The sequence below is a fragment of the Caloenas nicobarica genome, chromosome 19, assembly GCF_036013445.1.
Source record: "Caloenas nicobarica isolate bCalNic1 chromosome 19, bCalNic1.hap1, whole genome shotgun sequence".
Classification (NCBI taxonomy): Eukaryota; Metazoa; Chordata; class Aves; order Columbiformes; family Columbidae; genus Caloenas; species Caloenas nicobarica.
In genome coordinates this window covers 7,786,957-7,805,483 of record NC_088263.1, presented here as the reverse complement: position 1 = coordinate 7,805,483, position 18,527 = coordinate 7,786,957, and the positions used below count along the sequence as shown (strand labels likewise).

The 18,527-nt window shown below is 44.5% G+C and overlaps 1 protein-coding gene across 2 annotated transcripts in view; it reads left to right on the top strand.

Annotated features, from left to right (window-relative positions):
* Positions 1-18,527, top strand: part of DDX31 (DEAD-box helicase 31) — a 44,152-nt gene that overhangs the window by 19,472 nt on the left and 6,153 nt on the right. For both annotated transcript variants that reach the window (XM_065648421.1, XM_065648420.1), the window contains exons 16-19: positions 850-989; positions 6,407-6,488; positions 12,425-12,536; positions 17,301-17,481. In XM_065648421.1, the coding sequence (XP_065504493.1) occupies positions 850-989; positions 6,407-6,488; positions 12,425-12,536; positions 17,301-17,481 (515 nt within the window). The remainder of the gene's footprint in view (positions 1-849; positions 990-6,406; positions 6,489-12,424; positions 12,537-17,300; positions 17,482-18,527) is intronic.

Here is an 18,527-nt window from a genome sequence, read left to right as displayed (position 1 = left end):
TTGGTTGTTGGGTTTTTTCCAGTTAAACTGCTGAGGGCTCATTTCTGAGCAGTATCTCTGTGCATGTTCATTTTTCCAGAGAAAAGGGGGGTAGCGAGGGGAAGAATAGGGGGAGGTTAAAGGGGGGGAAATACGTCACCTTTATCAGATCCTGCAAATGGCTGGGCAGTTTTGATTCTCAGTGAAATAAATGAGAGGCACTGCTGTGTTAGGGGGGCTTTAAGCAACATCTCCGCAGTGCCTGGTAGTTATAGATGGGAAGACGATTGCTACCTGTATCATACACTGCTGAAAGGACTTACTCTCCCGTCTCTCTTAGGTTGTTTCTAATGAGTAACCAGCCATTTTTTGCTTTAATCCAAACAAAGCAATTTAACCCAACTCCAAATTCGAATCCATCATCTTTTGTTTTGTGGCTTTTCTCCCAAAAGCAGAGCAGGCAGCATCCTGTGTGGGCAGTCCTGTGGGGCTGTTTGGTTTGAGGTCTTTGTGAGGTGATTTTTTTTAAAATTTTTTTTTTTTTAAGCGAAGCAAACATGTTCCTGATGTGCCTGTATAGAAATAAAATGTAAAAGGCAAAGAGAGACACTGAGATGGGGAAACTGTCCTATTATCTGAAAGTTGGCCAATGTGTCACATTCACATGTCAAAAACTGCTGCGGCTGAGGGGGCTGAGTGATGGTTACAGGGATGAGCCCGACGGGCTCTTTATAAACAGGCCAGTTCCGAGGGAGGTGCTTTTGCTGAGATCCCTTTTGTTTCAGATGAGCAGGCTGAGCGTCTCGTTTATAATTAACATGCTGTGTTCTGTTAATTCCTCCTTTCCCTTCTCATGTTCCCTTTTTGAAGTATAACGCTCCGGCTTCACCTGCGGAATACATCCACCGGATCGGGAGGACGGCTCGCATTGGCTGTCGCGGGAACAGCCTGCTTGTCCTGGCGCCTTCGGAGGCAGAATATGTCAGCTTGCTGGCTTCTCACAAGATTAAGTGAGTCAGAAACGCGAACAAAAGTTTCAGCTCATCCTTGCTAATTAACCTTCTGTGGCACTTTCAGCGGGACTGTGTCTCGTGCAGGTTTTAATAAGAACTTATTAATTCTTGTGATGCAGGACCGGCCCCAGACTAGCAAAAGGCAAAAAGGAAAGTGTGTGAAAATCATCAGCCTGACAGATTGTGCGTGAGCGAGTGTGTGGTGAGGGGCAGGGAGGAGATGATAGTCGGAGATCCTTTACACTCCATTGTTATCTCTCTGGCCCCAGGTTCAAAACGTGGCTACGTGGAGATCACAAGTCAAATGAGCCTGTCAGATGCTAACTGGCCATCTGCCGGCGTAGCACCATCTTGTCAGAGATGGTGCATTCTCTTCAGGAGAGATCCGGTGGAGAAATAGCTAGGGAGCTGTGGGTCGTATCTGGCAGGTAATTGGCCAAGACGTGGTGCGTAAGTGGCTTGTGACAGGAACAGTAGAGGCTTTTGCGAGCGGTGAGCGCCCAGTATGGTCCTGGAGGGCAATACGGGGGTGGACTCTGCAGACCAAATGTGGGATGTGCTTCCAAGCCACCTGAGAAAGTTTCTCCACCGGCTCCACCTCGGAGGGTAAGGACCAGCCCAAGGTGCAGTCAGCTACCTGATGGCCAACACACCATGAGATTTTAGTCCAGCTCTGTTTGCGCAGTGGTCCTTTTGTGGAGAGAACCCCCAGCTCGCTCAGGATTGCTGCTCAGGAGCGCAGTCAGGTCTCCATCCTCCTCAGCAGGCAGCCGGATGGATGTGACTCTCCTTGCTCCCCGTCTCTCAGCCTTCCAGAACATCAGCCGAGTCCCTTTAGTGTTGTACCAGAGCTGATGGAGCCCTGTAAACTTGTGCACAAATTAGTTCTCTTTTATTTCTGGTGTTTATGTCGGGTGGAGCTACTTGGAGTCGGATTTGGGTTTGCATCCTTGAAACAAACAAATGTTGGCAGTAAATACGGGCTTATTCTAGGCTGTGAGCCATTTAGTGGTCTAACAAAGAGCCATCCATCATCCCAGGTAACTATCTATTAAGCAGACACCAGCAAGACATGGAGGGCTAAGCTGACAGGGTTTTTTTTTCATGTAACAAACAGCACTGACATTTAAAGGTGAAATCCCACATAATTGTGAATTTTTAACTCCAAGTGGAAAGTTCTATTTTTCTATTTTATAATATTTTGGAAGTGTTGGAGGAAGGAGAGGGAAATTTCCTTTTTTTAAAAAATTTTAAATGCTAATGCTTTTACCCAATTTTGTTGTTTTTTAACAAGTTTAAGGAGGAGTGTCAGTCACGCTGGTAATTATATCTGCTAGGGAGACCTGTTGTTGAGCTAACCACTGTTCTTCAGGAACCTGTAGAAGACTGTGCTGAATGAGCAGAGCAAGCTTTATGTGAATATGTTTTTTTTCCTCCACTTCTCAAATCAGAATAGCCAAGTGACTCTGGTGATTGTCTTTTCTTGTTTGTTTTATGTTCTTCATAAAACGTGCTGCCCTGCAGGTAGGAGACTTGCCAAAAAAGGAGTATAATTTGCCTTCCTTGACCCCCTTCTTCAGATGGAAGAGAATGAGCCTCTAATTGACAAGGGTGGGCGATTCAGCCTGTTTGCAGTCAGGTGTCCTCTGCTCTTCCCACATTCTAGCACATGGTGTGAGAAGGGGCAACGGGATAGAAAAGAGCTGATGAATTACAGTGAAGATGCGGGAAGGCAGCTTGAAGCTAAAGGCAGCAAGTGCCATCAGCACAAATTGCCGTTACCCTTCATAAACAGAGCATTATGGTGATAATCCTGACAATTTAATTCAGTGCGAGGGTGAAAGACAGCATGTGTTGGACTGTCGCTGATCCTCTTCAGCACTGATAATTTTTGTTTCTTTATCCTGAGTCTTTGTAGCTTTTGACTTGGACTGCACGAGTTACTGGAGTTTGCATTTTTTTAGTCTTTGCTTAATTTTTAAATCTCTCGGGTTTTTTTGTTGGGGATGAGTGTGCCTTGTGAATTTGTTTTATTTTTTTAATGTTTTATTTTTTAAATGAAATTCCCGCTGGGTTTATTGAAATGTAAATACTTCATAAAATATGTATTTCCAAGGAGACAAAGCACGAGACGGGTCCCCGCAGCCTTCAGCTGGTGTAAATGAGCAGCGCCGTGCTGATTTGCAGTAGATGAGGATCTGACCCAGAGTTTTTTCTTACGCCCCTCCACCCACCCCAGCGTGCATGGGAGTGAGTCCAGAAATGTTGAGAGTCGGAAGTAATGAGAGCAGACGTGGCTTTGTTCCTGGATGAAAATCCACTTTGGAATTAGGGATGACTGCCTTTGAAATTGGAAATCGCTCGCAATTAATTTTCACCGGTACCTGAAGCCTCTCCTTGGCTTCCTCGGTGGAAAGGCAGCGTCTGCCTTTGCCAAAACGATCTCACTTTGGCTCTGCTGAGATCAGTAATTCCCGGTGGGGCTCAAGAAAGCTGCGTGCCGGTCTCAGCAACTTTCTTTTTGGTCTTTGTGTGGCTCGAAGTTGTGGTTCCTCTACCTAACTGTAAATGTGTGTGCGCACACATGCACACTCATGTTTTCTGTACATTTCTTCTTTCTTTTTTTTTTTAAAAAAAAGGTTAGACTCCAAAATGTTCTGTCTCAGCTCTAAGCATAACTAACAGATTTTCCTTCAAAGGGAGGAGGCAAGAAGCAGAAGAAAGTCAGCGAGGTTCACTTTTTTTTTTTTCCCTTATGTCTCTTTTAGTTCCTTCAACTGCAATCTAACAGCGCCTGCCTCGACAGCTATCAGATAATTTCTTTATCTCCTAACGGCAGCCTAACTAATTTATAAAGGGAAGCGCATCACCGTGAAGGCACGAGTCATTTCTCTCCCTTCTCCCCGGTTGTGCTCGCCCCCCTCACACGGTGCTCCCCGCTGCGAACTCGGATCTGTTCGGCTGCGAGCTGGCGGCGTGCCAGAGAGCGGGATCGGAGAGGGGGTGACATCGCAGACAGATCAATGTCAAGGGGTTTGACATTTTCATTCATGGCGGCATCAACGCAACCTTTGGGGGGGAATTGAGGAGGTAGACTTTACTCTTGCGTAAGTGCTTGCCATTTGTGTTTTAATTTACTGTTATACTTTTCAAAGAGAAACCCTCGGTTGTCTTTTTATGCTCCATTTCCCTTTCTCCCCCATCGCTCCCCCGCCTTTCTGCATCCTCTGCGGAGGAATCTGCTACATCGGGAGTCCCAGCTGCACAGCGATGGGGCTTGTCTCCCATATAGGATATCCTATGGCCACACTGGCCCGTACCTTCCAGGCTCAATGGCCGATTCTCTGGACCATGTTTTTTCCTTTCCTTATGTTGCGGTGGTGGGCTGCCTGAGGTTGAAAAGGCAGATGGCAAAAGTAAAGGTGTTTGTTGCTTCAACTGGGACGGACTGGGAAATAGGCAAGGATCACAGTTACTGTTAGTTTGGCAAAAATTAATCCATTCCTCCTAACCAGGTGTTTAGAGGTGTTTGAGTGAAGAGAAAGGGGATATCTTGGGGGTTATAATTTCTTTTCTATACTTTACAAATTGAAGAAGATCAGCAATGCTTCCTTTCAGAAACGGCATGTGTCTTCCTGACCATCTGAGACTCAGGAGTCTGAGAACTGTTGGACCCCAAAGATTTCGCCCTTCCTTAGACTGGTGTAACCCCAAATAAACTCCTTGGCTTCCATGCAGTATTTATGATATAAAAAGGAAGATCATCTCTTCTAGCGATGTCCTTTGCCCATTGCTGAGAATTTGGGCCCACAAACTTCAGCTTTTATCATCGAATTCCCTTGGAAATGGGACCCAGTTTGCATGCAGCTGTAATATTAATGGCCTGGAGCTGCACAGCTGCTCCTGTGTTGTGTCACCTGGTGTGTGTGTGCCCCACAAGACAGCGTTAAAGAGGATGAAGAATTTCTAGTCTCCTGTAAATGCACCTCTAAGTAGGACCAGTCACTTGAAAATGAAGCAGGTTTGTAAGCGTTTCTAGTATCTGGGCCGTGACAATGCCCAGCAGTGTCTTGTAAGCAGGACTGGAGAATAAATCATCTGGTTGAATCTACAGGAGGAATGTGAGTTGACAGAATGAAAATAAATGCCCAGTGTGAAGCCTGGCCAGGACAGCTGACTGAGCCTCCTGGATTTTAAAATAATGCTGTGGGGTCCCTAATGGGCTGGGCTTTGGCTTTACACTTCAGATGAGAGGGAAGGTGAGTTCTTAGAACAGGGAAGGAAATCAAACCGTGTATTTTGTGTCTGAGGTGGCTTTTGAAGCTATAAATGAATTGGAGGGTGAGCGTGTCTCTGAGCTTTGACCCAAGCAACGTAGCAAGAAGTTGGAATGACGTAAGATGATGTGGGAAAGAATGATGATGTGACCGGGGGGAAGGAACCTGTCGGAGAGTGGGCTTGATCTGAAGAGTTCCTTGGAATCCCATTGTTACCCTCTGAGCTTGAGTCACGATGAGAGGGAGTAGCTGTGTCTTTACACAGCTTTAGTTTTAGCTTTTTGGTTTCGGGAGCATGGTCACTAACATGGATGGAAACAAATGTGTGGAAACATCAAGGCAGTGTGTTCCTTTGAATGAGGGCTGAACAACGTCTGGAATCTGCAAGGTAAATTGGGGGAGATATGATGAAAGAGAAGTACAATAGCAAAGTAAGTGGAGCACATCTCTCCAGCCTCGATGTGTGTGTCTCCATCAGTCTCACACTTGCACAAGCAACCAAATGCAGACACATTCTGCTCCCTGCCCATGGCATCTAATGTACAATAAAAGGTTTGACGCCCTCTGGGTTCAAAGTAGGGTTTACACATCTTATTGTTTATAGTTATAAAGCAAATCTACAAGAAGCATTAGTGCCGTGAGCTGCTTCAACTCTGTTTTGAATTTCTTTTTGTGGAAAACATAACCAAATGGTTCCCAGTTGTCTTGGTGCTACTCAATGTGAGGAAAGAAAAAATATAAAAACCAACAGAAATATAATTAAAAGCCTTTTTTTTTTTTTCTTTAATCGGTTAGTTTTGTTGAGAACCAGGGAGAACTGAAAGCCCACCATCAGTTATTTTGATACTGTAAGAATTTAAGTGTGTGTTGGTCACTTGTAGTGGTGACAAGGTTGTGGGTAAAATTGTGTCGCTGTTCCAGTGAAAGCACCAGTTCACTTGGGACCGAGATTTTACAGGAGTTACACTTTTAGGGTTTCTGAGTGTCTGGGGTAAGACTTCATGTATTTCAGGGATAAATTCTTAAGCTGAATGTGTAAATCTCAATCTTTTTGCTATCCGTTATCAGCCTGTGGCTCGTTACATGCTATATTTGAAAAGCAGGAGAAATGGTAATTTCTTGTCTTTGTTGCTTCAGTGTTTCAGAGATAAAGATGGAGAAGGTATTATCCAGCCTGATGAAGGATGATCGCTTCAAGGTGCACAGACCAGGAAGGAAGGTGAGTTGTTCTGCTGATTTGGAATTGCTCTGATTAGCATTTCCCAGCCTATCATCATCAGTATTCCTCCCTTAGCTTCTGTCTTCACAGTACGAGGGTGGGTATATCCATGATGTCAGGCAGTGTAAATAATTATAGCACTGCCTTATTTCACAATTGTCCAATCCTTAAACCATTGTCCCCAAAAAGCAGTAGCTTCCAACACTTCAGCAAATACTTTTGTAACAGACAGTAAAAGTTTCTGGCTGCAAAAGCTTTGGGTTTTTTTCCCCACAATGTTTCTGTTCTCCTTGGCACTAAAATACTGTTGGAGATCACAAATGACACAAAACTTCTCTGAAGAAATGAGTATAATGTATTCGGTGATGTGTTACGTTAGGTTTTATTATTATCTGTATTTACCTGGAGCTTAAAACAAAGCTCACTGGGTTGACAGGCATCTTTTTGTTTGATTTCGGCAAGCTTTGGGTCTGCCTTCAAGTTGCTCATTCACAGAATTCAGTCGTATGCAATTGATGTCACAGGCGTTTCTGCATTCCGGCAAATTAAATCCTCCAAGAACCCTCGTTTTGAATAGAAGTCAAGAATGCATCAAGCATGATGCAGCATGCTCTTTTTTTTTTTTTTTTCTCTCTTGTTGCTGTTTTGCCTGCTCGTTCTTTCTGTTATACCATGTATGAGCCTTCTCGTTTCCTGCGATGACTGTTACGAGCTGTGGTGTTCTTGGTAAACACGCTTTTGAAAGGTGTTCAGTTCTCTTACATGCCCTATATTTCACAGAAAGCCAGATCTGTGGCTCATCGGAGATACAGCTCTATTTAAAGCTCTTTCCCACCACTGCACAGTTTTTCACTGAAATAAGCCTGTAATGTCTACGTTTTAAATGCCTAGAATTTGACCTCTTAACTTGTTTAACAAATACCTAAAAGTTTAGGTGTTACTTGTTAATGCAGAAATTATTTTAAATAGTTCTTCTGTGTATAAATACTCTCCTTTTCTCCCCAATGTGCTTATAGGTGGGTAACTTTGCATTTCCTTTGGAGAGTTTTTCAGCAATTGTAATTATACAGAAACTACACTTTAAATTTGTCGCTGGTGTGGGACAGAATATTAATCTATTCTGGACGTGAGGACAAGTGTTATCTCATGGGAAATGGGGAAAAAGAGAATATTTTTAATAGGAAATGATCATTTGGCTTTTGAAAAGTGGCAGGAGGAAATGCCTGCTGAATGTTACTGAAAGTCAGAGCCCAGTACTTGAGAAGATTCAAAATCATTGATTCATTTTGAAAATTCTCACCTAAACACCTCCACACCTTTGTGTCCTTGCCTTGGGAACAGCAATGAAAAGCTAACAAGCCTGTTTGCTAGCAGGACTGATCAAATTTCTAACACACTTTCAAATTGTAAAATACTCTACATAGCTAAGCACAGAATACTCTAAATACTCTTTTGTTTTTTCTCCCTTTCCTTCAAAAAATATTTTTAAAAAATCCAACATATTACTCAGGTTTTGCTCGGCAGTGCTGCCTGGGCAAGCCCTGCCAGGTGCTGTACATGGGTACATGTGCAGCTGGAGCTGCTTCCTTTCACTTGCAGTCAAAGGTGGGATTGAATTCCTCTCTTCTTTCTGCCTTCAAAGCCAACGGGGTTTTGCTGGTGACTTCACTGGAGCTGAGGCAGATCCACCCTGGCTGTAGGATGGTCTGAATCTGCTGCAGGAGCTTGTGAATAGAGAATAACCTATTTTTATGTGACTCAGAATCTGAAAGGATTGGGACTGAGAAACAGAGGGTTTTCTTTATGGAAAAAAAAACCTATATAATTTAATGGGGATGAAATTACAGTAGTTCTGTGAATATCAAATAGACTTTTTCAGGAATTCCTTGAAAAATATATTAAAGGCAAGCAAGGCTTCATTCTGTTTGTTAGCTTTGTATTTTACTGCCATTAGGGGCTCATAAGTGGTCTGCAGACCTTCCTCAGAAGCTGCAGGGACGTGTTTCCAAGTATTCAGGAGAGTTAATGTCTATTAAATTCTGTACGTTTGCCATAAAGATGGTACAATAAGCTGGGAGTGCGTTGGGACATGGCAGAGGACAGAGAGGGATTGAGGACTGGTGAGGAGCTGAACCTGACCCGTTGGTGATGCTGCCATGCCAGAGGGTGTTGGTTTTGCTTATCAGCTCGCTGTACATTGAGTAATGTATATATTATAGTTGTGCACACAGGAACCTCATTATAATGCTCCCCGGTTCTCATCGCCTCAACTCAAGTCCATTATAAGTACCACATTGGAACATGTATTTTTTGGGCTTCTGTGTGCAGCTAGGGAGCAAGCTGAAGTGCCTGTAAAATGTATATTTTATATTTAGGTGTATAAAATATATATGTGGCTATGTCTGGGTGTGTGAATGTTCACCTGCCTACAAAGAGAATAAATTTGATCTTTCAACTTTTATGGAGGGGGGCAGGGGGACTTGGTGAGTTCTAGAAGAGGTGTGTGGAGGTTAGTAAAAAGTTTTAATAAAAACAAAATCCTTCATTTTGTTTTGAAGTATAATGGAAGCAGGAGATGTTACAGCCTGGGTTTCTGGCTTTTTTTTCCTTCCTTTTTTTTTTTTCCCCTTTTTTTTTTTTCCATACTGTTTTAAGAAAGAACTTTTCTACCTCAGTCTAGTTTTATTGTGTTTCAATCCCTTCTCCCGTTAACATATTCTCTTAATGAAATCAGAGGCTTTTGGGACTTAGGCCAACCTCTCAAACCTAAAAGCTGCAGTCCTTATAATCAAGTTTCCTTCTGCTGAATGTCTTTTCCTGGTGTACTTGGCAGTTGGAGAAGCCCCCTAGATGTCTTGAACTGGTTAAATAACATTGTAACCAGGCCCATTTCTTCTTTGAGCTTATAAATATTGTTATTGATCACAGTCGTTACACCATTTCTCAGGGATCTGCCAGAATAGGCTTTTACTCTAAGCAAACACAGAGTAGAAGTTCCCCTATCCCGCTATTTCTCCATAATGAAAAGAATGCTTCTTACTTAACAGATGAAACAGATTCATCTAGATGGAGAGTAGATCAAGCAAACCTCTGGGGTAGGTTTTTATCTTTTGGGCCTTGGAAAAATGTGTAAGGTCTCAAATTAGTTGTCCTGTTAATCCCAACCAGGATATGACCAGGATTAAAGCTCTTGTGTGAGCAAAGCATCCAGGTTGGCTGCCCGTGCACGTCCCGTAGCGCTGGTTTACTTGGTGTGCCCAGACACTCGCGCGGTTTGCAGGTTTTATTTTCACAGTTTCACTCTGACTCAGTTTTAAATTTAGATTTTTTTTTTTTTTTTTTCTGGATGAACCTCCCTGGAAGGCAGGAATCAAACACAGATTTATTTTTTTCGTGCCCATTAGGGGGCAATTTTAAAACGAGATCTGTCTCAAGGGGCTGAAGAGGATGAAAGACAAGGTGGAGATGGGAGGACAGGAGAAGCTGTTTTCTGAGTACATTATGTTTCCTGCCATTTGCTTTTTTTCATTTATTTCTCTTGGACTGACCTCACACTTTGGAAATTATGCACCTAGTTTTTTATCCCTCATTTTTGTCTTACTTTTTTTTTTTTTTTCTTTTTCCCCTAGCACCAGGAAGAAGAGATGCCTCATTTTGAAACCTAAAGGGGGGAATAAGAAAAGTCCTTTGTAATATATTGCCATATTATCACTAAATCCCCTGACAGTTGTGACACAGAAGCAAGTCACCTGTCACTTAAGCTTGAGGTCTCTTTAATTTTCTCCTGGAATTCGCACCAGGCTGTCTTTAATTTGAGGCCTTTATTGGAATTCTGAAACCTTTCTGCCTCCCCGGTGCTCAGATCTATTCTGAGTGCTGTTACAGAATGTATACAATAACCAACAGAGGGATTCAGAGGGGGCTGAAGCACTGTTTATTTAACACTCTGGAGGGATTTTCGTGCTTATTCGGTCCTGGCTACCCGGCTTTCAATATCGCTTTGACAACCGTTATGCCCTTCTCATTAATTTTAAACAGTTAAAACACAGGAAAAAGAGAAAAAGTTTTCATTATTAAAGTGCTTTACTTTTTAATAACAGAGGATTCTGTCCGCCAGGGGAAAGGGCAAACCTCACTAATTTCACATTCATATTAAAAAACGCTGGGAAGGTGACACTTTGTGCTGCCAGGAGGCTTAACAAAAGAAAAGCGATGGGGGCCAGGAGGAGCAGGTGAGGGGAGAAAGTTTTATGTTTCACGTCAATGGAAACTTGTTAGTCCCAGCAACGAGTGTCCACTTCGGGAAGGCGGCTCCACTTGTCGTTTATTAAACCTTTAGAGAGGCCCCTCGACTGGAGGCTGTTCCAGCTGATTAATAGGCGCACGTTGAGTCCAACTAAAAGGTGTCTGTGAAGCGGACTGTGCTGTGAGTTTCTCGAGTGCATTGGGAGACAGCAGAGACCTGAGATCTGGGAGACTCCTCCTGTAGCCGTAAAATACCCACCGTTGTCTTTGCTGGAGATGCAGATGGACGGTTAGTCCAGGCGGTGAGCGAACAGGAGCTCTGCTCTCCACACGTGTTTGCTTTGCTGAAGAATAACCCAGCGCCTGGAAGCTGTGGGATCCCAGGTTCAAAAGAGGACGCTGTGCGGGGCACTTAGACTAAATTTGGGGTCTGTCTCTGGGCAGATCTGCTGTTAGGCAGTAGATGGGCAGATCTGGGTCAGCAGAACATTTTGTTTAGGGTGCCAGCAGCATTGTCCAGCTTCCACAATGGCCAAGGCTGGCGGTGTCGGTGTGATTTGGTTCCCCTGGACCAGCAGCTGCGCAGAGGTGATGCTCGCACCGAGGGAAGGAGGGTTGTGCAGCATTAGCATGCAAATCTACCGAGGAGGAACAACACGATTGTTGCCTTGGCACAGGCCTAGGGCAGAATCGTGGAAGCTGGATGTTTGTTTTCACTCAGCTTTGGTCACATGAGGGGGTTGACCAGGATCAAGTTACTGCCTTGGACCTGATGCTCTTGGACGCTGGTTCCTGTCTGAGTAGCTTTGGAGAACTGTGGTCCTTTCCTGGGAGAGGCTGACATCTGTGGGTGCTTGGCTTTGCACTTTGCTGCCAACTTTCCATCAAAAATTCTCTTGTTTTCAGGTCCACATGCCCTTTCACTGCTTGGATACTTTAGAGACAGCCTCTGTTCTCTCCCAGTAACAGCTTGCTCTCAGGAATGTTTGCTTTCCATTTCCTGAACTGCATCCTGCAGTCTGATCTTGGGAAAGCTTGAGCACGTGCAAAATTGCCCTTTTGGTCTAAGGAAGTTTCTTCTGTCATGCTTTTGGTGCAAGGGGCTCGTCTTATTCTAGAGGAACCACACGACGGCAGTTACAGTGAACTAGGACTTGTTGACAGTGAGAGAACTTCACGTAGACATCAATAGTGAGAAGTCGATTTAGTTGGCTTTGTTCACAGGTATGGAATTTGGTCTATTCTCTGGAACTTGGGGCTGAACGTAGAGCTCCTGCCCCCACGAGTGCCCAGAACAGGCTGGGTGTTTGGGGGAGCTGCACAGGGCAACTTGCAACGTCAGTGTAGAGACTGGGGGAGTTATTTCAAATAACTCCAATGGAAATAAGCGGTGGGATCTGTCTGAATCTGAAAGAAAAAAAAAAAAGCAACGGAAAAAGATGGATGAAAGATGTTAGAAAACACAAAATTAAAACTGATTTTTCTCTCCTCACCACAGAGCACTCACTGGCTGCTTTGACTTTAACATCTTTATCTGTATCTTTTTTTCTCTAGTAATATTGAGAGGATTACCTTTGTTGGCCCCTGGGTGGTTACTGTGTGATTTTACTGTTATTAAATCTATTGTAAACTGCTTCATTATTCCTGACTCAAATTCTCTCTTTCCTCTAATCCTCCCACCGCCCTTGTAGAAATCCTGTGGCACGGACCCTCAGGAAGTCCGGGAGCGGGCCACGGTCTTGCAGACAAAATTTGAAAATTACGTTCACTCCAGCGAGGGGACAGTCCGATGGGCAAAGAAAGGTCAGTGTGCCTCTTTTCAATTTATTCCACAAGGGCTCGTATCAGTTGCCAAGGTTTTCTTCTGGGGAAGAGCTTCAGGGAAAAGGCCTGGAAGAAATATTTTGGGGCCGTTGGGCTCTGTAGGGGGTTGAGATGGGCCTAGAAGGCTTTGCGATGATATTAAATGTTAATTTCTTGCATTCCCATATTACGTGCAAATGAGGTTTAATCTTGGCTTTCGACGAGATTCACATCCGAGGGCTCTGACCCAGTCGCATGAGCGAATAGATTTATGTGTGTTATGCTGGGAAGGTCGTGGGTGATCTGCTGAAGCACATCCTGGTCCAACACCCGTTAGGTGTTTCAGTTTACGCCAGGGATGAATTTGAAGCCTATAAGACAGGTTGCCTTGGGAGCAACTCTGAACACTCAGGGATCTTAAACCGGAGGTTGTTTTGTGGGATGGGAGAAATATGAGAGAGAGGGCAGCTACTCAAAAGGCAAGAAGAATCAAAACTGGGGTAGATTTAAATAATAATTGTAGCTAGGCGCAGATCTGGGATTTGATCTCCCATCTTTGCCAAGCAGGATGCCCAGCAGTTGTCACCGAGCAGTACAAGAAACTCTTCCCTTCTGCTTCTCAGTCTCAGTCAGGTTTGAATGGGAAGGGGTCCTGATGAAACAAATTTTAATGGTCTACTTCACTTCTGTTTACCGTTACATATATACCTGCTGTATGCGTGTGTGTGCAGGTGTGGTACAAGTGTACCGTATGTACTAAACTACATAAATCACATACCATGGGGTCCAAAACCAAATGGGGAAATTGGCCTTTGAGCTGTACAATGTTGTCGTAGAAACTGGATAAGGGAAGGCCGTTCTCAAGATAGAAGTTCAGCACTAAAATTGTTTGGAATCGTGAGAAGCGATTGTTCGAGAAGTCAAAAGTCGTGGTTTTTTTCTGAATGTTGTACTAACTTGTTAGGTGAACAGAACAACTAGAGCTCATACTGTAACTACCTGCTTACCCCAAATTATTCTGTGTGCTTTTAATGATGCACGGCCATATCGATGGGCGAGGTATTTGAAATCCTACCATTTCACTCTTTGCTCTCTTCCCCGCCGCTGTGTATCACTGCACTGATTCTCACCTCCTCTGACAGTTGCAGTGCTGATGTTTTTCCTCAGGGTTTCAAAATACCGTTCCCCTACAGTGGAAGTGTCAGAGGCTTTGCTACACAAGTGGCTTGCTTGCACCATTTTCAGCTGTGTTGTGCTACTTGACTGCTGTAATTACTCTTATAGCTGCACTTTCAATCCACAATCTCAAAGCATGTGACTAATATGATCAAATCCTTGATTCTATATGGATGAGCTGCTTGTTGCTCCCCTGGGATTCTTTATGCCCCATGCAAACTTCTAACCTGAAATGACTCTGACAGGGAGAACAACGAATGGTCACATGCGGAAACGTCTGTGTTTTTTCTCTGTACAGTGCATGTCACTGCACACACACTCTCCATGCACACTTGTTGCTGGCCTCAGCACTAATAACTTCTTTAGCCACAGACAAGAAGTACAGAAAATATATCAGGAAATGCTAAAATGTTGTGCATCCCGTTTATCTCATACAGGAGCACTCCACCTCTTTTTCCTACTCTGCTATCTACATATGCAAATTTTCCAGTGCTGAGTGGCTTCCATAAACCCCCTCTTCCTCCCCTCTGCGCCAAGCATCATGAATAATTAACATGGCAGCTGGCTTTTGCTTTCATGGCAGACAATCAATTGGAAACTGTGCCAGAGATGCATTTGTTTCTCTCTCTTTTTCTCTTTTTCCCCATTTTCTGACCTAGTCAATGTTAATAAGCAGCATTTCGACTGCAGCCTGCCTTCAAAAGGCGAGTGGCTCCCTGCCCGCTCTCTCCTTCTGCCTCTCGGTCCCGTGTTTTCCAAACGCAAATCAAATGGTTCAGTGAAGGTGCTGCCCTTCAAACTTGATGGACGGATGGATCAGCGGTGAGGAGGAGGGGAGGGGTACGGCTGGGCCCTGCTACCCAAAGGACGAATCTCATGAAGTGTGGAGCCTCTTTTGGGAGATGGAAGACTGGTCCGAAGGGTTGCATGGTGACACGTACTCTGTTTTGGAGCTGTGAGGACAGACAGAGCTCAGGAGACTCTGATCCTTCATGCCATTGGGGTTATAGAAAGAGTAAAGACGCAAACCCTGTTTTTCTCCTCTGTGTTTCCCTTTTTTATAGCCAATAGTTGAGCGTTTTGCCTCATCCTTTGTATCCTCAACACCGGCATATGGACAGCAGAGTTCCAGGAGCCCAGTGCTATGGCACGATGCTCAGATCTGTGGCAGTTTTGGTGCCGTTTCCCTCCCGTTCCCACACGCCCTGTACGCTGGCGAAACGCCGACACGGGTTTATCCAGCGGTGCGCTCGGGGGCTGGCGCTGGGAACAGGCTGCCAGCTGAGAGCAGAGTGAACAGGTTATGTCACCTGTCTTGCTTTCATATCTCATTACCCTCTTGTCCCCTGTTTAAAAAAAACAACAAACCTCCATCATATGTAGCTCTCTTTTTTTTTTTTTCCTTTGGCTTTCCAAACTTACATTTCCTATAGAAAAGTGGGGCTGCACAAGTGCAAAGGACGAATCTAAATCCACTCTCTTACATGAGTGCAAGTCCGAATCCCACCCCAGGCCAGTCTATGTTGCCTTAGATTCATGTTGGTGTTACAAAATCCGTAACAGCTCAGGTAGTTTGCTCCTGTGGCATTAAGATGAGGTACCTTTTGTGTGAATTGTGGCCTGACCAGCGTTGTTACCAGTCTTTTTGAGTTGGTTTTTTTTAAGCTCTATCTCTTTGATCACAAAATTATTTTATAATTTCAACTTTTAAAAGAAAAAAAAAAGGAAGCTTTTAATATCAGGCCACTATAATTGCACATAAAAGCCAGAAAACATGACTCTGGCAACACTGAGAGTCTAAAGACCTGGTAGTACAGATTTAAAAAAGAATCACATCCGCAAAGGTCTTCATTTCAATCTCCTGGGTGCTGTAATGAACGTTATCAGCTCTGAGCTCCTCAGAGGTGAGAGTTGCACGAGCTGAGGTTTCGACCTGCTGGTCCGGCTGCGCTGTCAGTTCAGCTTTGGGTCCATGTCTTGCAGCTCTCCCTGGTTTTTCACGCTCCGACTCAAGCCCGAGTCCTGCAGTTTTCTGTCGGGGCTTTGGGAAGACGGCGGCTTTTGACACTTTGATTGTCTAACTCTGATCCGGGGAGTTAGTACCAGCAGCCTTGCCTGCCTGAGGAACTGTGGTCTGTGAGCTCAGCCTTCATCAGAACAGGATCTTTAGTATCAACCATTTCAAATACAGCAAAAAGTACAGCTGTATTGGCTCCAACGGGACCAGATTTAGAGTTGGAACAAGTTCGTATTCTTCCTTTTGAGGAGTTACACCTTCTTATGGCAGGTGAATTTGACAATAACTTGTTGAAAAAGAAAGCAGCAGACTAGGGGAGGTTGAGAGCATTTGAGCTGGTTTGTAAGCCCTCAGAGGGGTGGCCTTCAGATGAGACACCGAGATGGGGTATTTGGAATTTAGCATTCTCTTTTTGGGAGAACACAGGTCTCTTGACGTTCAGATGCCTGTAAAAGAGTAGTGCTGTGAAATTGGGAAGAAGGTGTGAAAAAACTCAATCTTTTCTTCTTATCGATTGGGAAAAGGAGTTCACTTTGCTCAGTAAACAGAGCTTTGATGGATTCCCTGGGTCCTTCCAGGAGCTGATCTGCTAAAATGACATTTTTATTACTGTTCATAAACTCCAATCTCCGGCTGCTGCCAAGAGATTAGACGTAAGCTGTGGGCAAACTTGCTGGTCCGGTGGCTCAACAGGCAAGGGCAGGAGAGGTGAGAGTTTCGAGCTTGCTGCTGTCAGGGGCTGGGGGAGACGAAGATGCAGGTGGTGGTTGGAATCAGGACTGGGGGAACACAGGAGGTTTAGTGAGCAGAGGATTGAAAAGAGGCATTTTCTGAGCTGTGGAGTTTCTTTACAAAAAGTCCCTCTGTTCCCCGTAGCAGAGAGGACAGCCTGGGTGGAGTTAATGTTCCGGGTAGGTGGAGGAGCAGTGGTAGCGCTTGTATTAGTGGATGATCGTCTTTAGAGCAATGAGCCCTGAGGGAAGGGCATTACAGGAATATAAAGACGTGAAGGGAAATTTGCACGCAATTCTATTATTTTTCCCTGTTGAGAAGGTGAGCTCTGTTCTCAGTGAGATGATGAGTCAGGAAATCCATCTGGCTCTCAGATATTTATAAGGGACTAGCTAGTAACTGGTGAAAAATGCATGGGCTACTGGGACCGTAATATCAGAGGAGTCTTCCTGTGCCATCTCCATGCTTCTCTTTCCCTGTCTTCATCCCTGTATCTCTGTTCCCTCTCCCCTACCATTTGATGTCAATGACTCTTCTTGTGAGCTGTGCTACAAACATCACCCTTTCTGGCAGAAGGGGCATCCTTGCAAAAGGCAAACCTTTGTTTCAGTTCCTGACGCTTCTCCACCTCCTACCTTCTCCTTTTGGGATTGTACTAGTACTAAATAACCTTCACAGATTTTAACATACCAACCTTTTCTACCAGCTGCTGACCAGAAGGTGTCCCAAAGGATGAGACCAACGTCCTTTCAGCTGGAACAGCTGAATCTTTAAGTATATGTATATATAAAAATGCAGTAGCAAACAGAATTCTTTTTTTTTTTTCCTTTCCCCCTCAGCACTGCAGTCTTTCCTTTGTGCCTACACCACCTATCCCAGGAACCTCAAGCACATCTTCCACATCAAATCTCTCCACCTGGGTCACATTGCCAAGAGCTTTGGCCTGAGGGATGCCCCCCAGAACCTGACTTCTCTTCCGACTGCAGGCTCCAAGAAGAAAACCAAACCAAGACCAAAAAGGTAGGCCAACTTGATGCACCTGCGCCAAAGAATACCACATGTGACAAGCTGTGGTGTGCTTTACTCCTCAAGGTGGTTGTGCTTGCTCCAGGAACCATAGAATGTTTGGGCTGGAAGGGACCTTTGGAGACCATCTAGTCCAAGGCTCATGCTGTGGGCAGGTCGCGTGTGATTTTTCCTGAGAGACTAAATCATGTTGAGCCGTGGCTTAGGTTGCATTGCTTTCTGAGCTGTTGTTTCATTCCCCTTTTTCTAATGGCTTTGGAGAGCCCAAAAATTAGATTTATTAAACCAGCTTGGTTGAACATTTGAGTGGGAATTATTCAGATTATTCAAAGGAGGAAAATCTTTTTTTCTTTTATCGGTATCAGTTGTGCCTCTTCCTGTGTAACTGTTGCTGCAAACTCCGTTAGCAAATGTTAGCCGTGCAATTAAAGCACTAATCACATAATTGTTCCTGGGCTGGTGACATCTCTTGCACATGTACATATCTTGGGGGAAAAAAAAGTGCAAGGGGAAGGGATTTTAAAATAAAAAGTTGGAGACCGCATTGTCCTGCCTTGAGAAGCCACCAGGGACGGGCCACCGATCTGCCTCCTGCTTCAGCTGACCCTCACCAGCAGATGGGCAACAGGATGGGAATGCCCCTGTGAGCAGGGGATTTAACGGAGCTTTATTTCTGGAAGAATAGCCTGATTAGCCGATAAAGAGCATGTAAGATGGTATGGGGTGGGCTTTGATGTCTTGCTGGCCCAGCAGGGTGTCGAGCTATGACTGACAGTAGCGTGTCACAGGATTACTTGGCCTGCAACAATGCCTCTCTCTGTTCCTATAATGTTGCTACTCTGTTAGAGCTACTTTTTCCCTTGTTATGAACCTCTTTTAGATGGAGTTCCTCCTCCCCAAGTCTTCATCCCATTATAGTACAGGCAAGCTCAGGATACAGCAGGTAGTTTATGCACAGAACGCGTGGGGTTGGGGGATGTGGAGGTGTTAGAACAAATGGTCTGAGAGTGATTCGAAAGCTCATTTGCTCGTGGGTCATA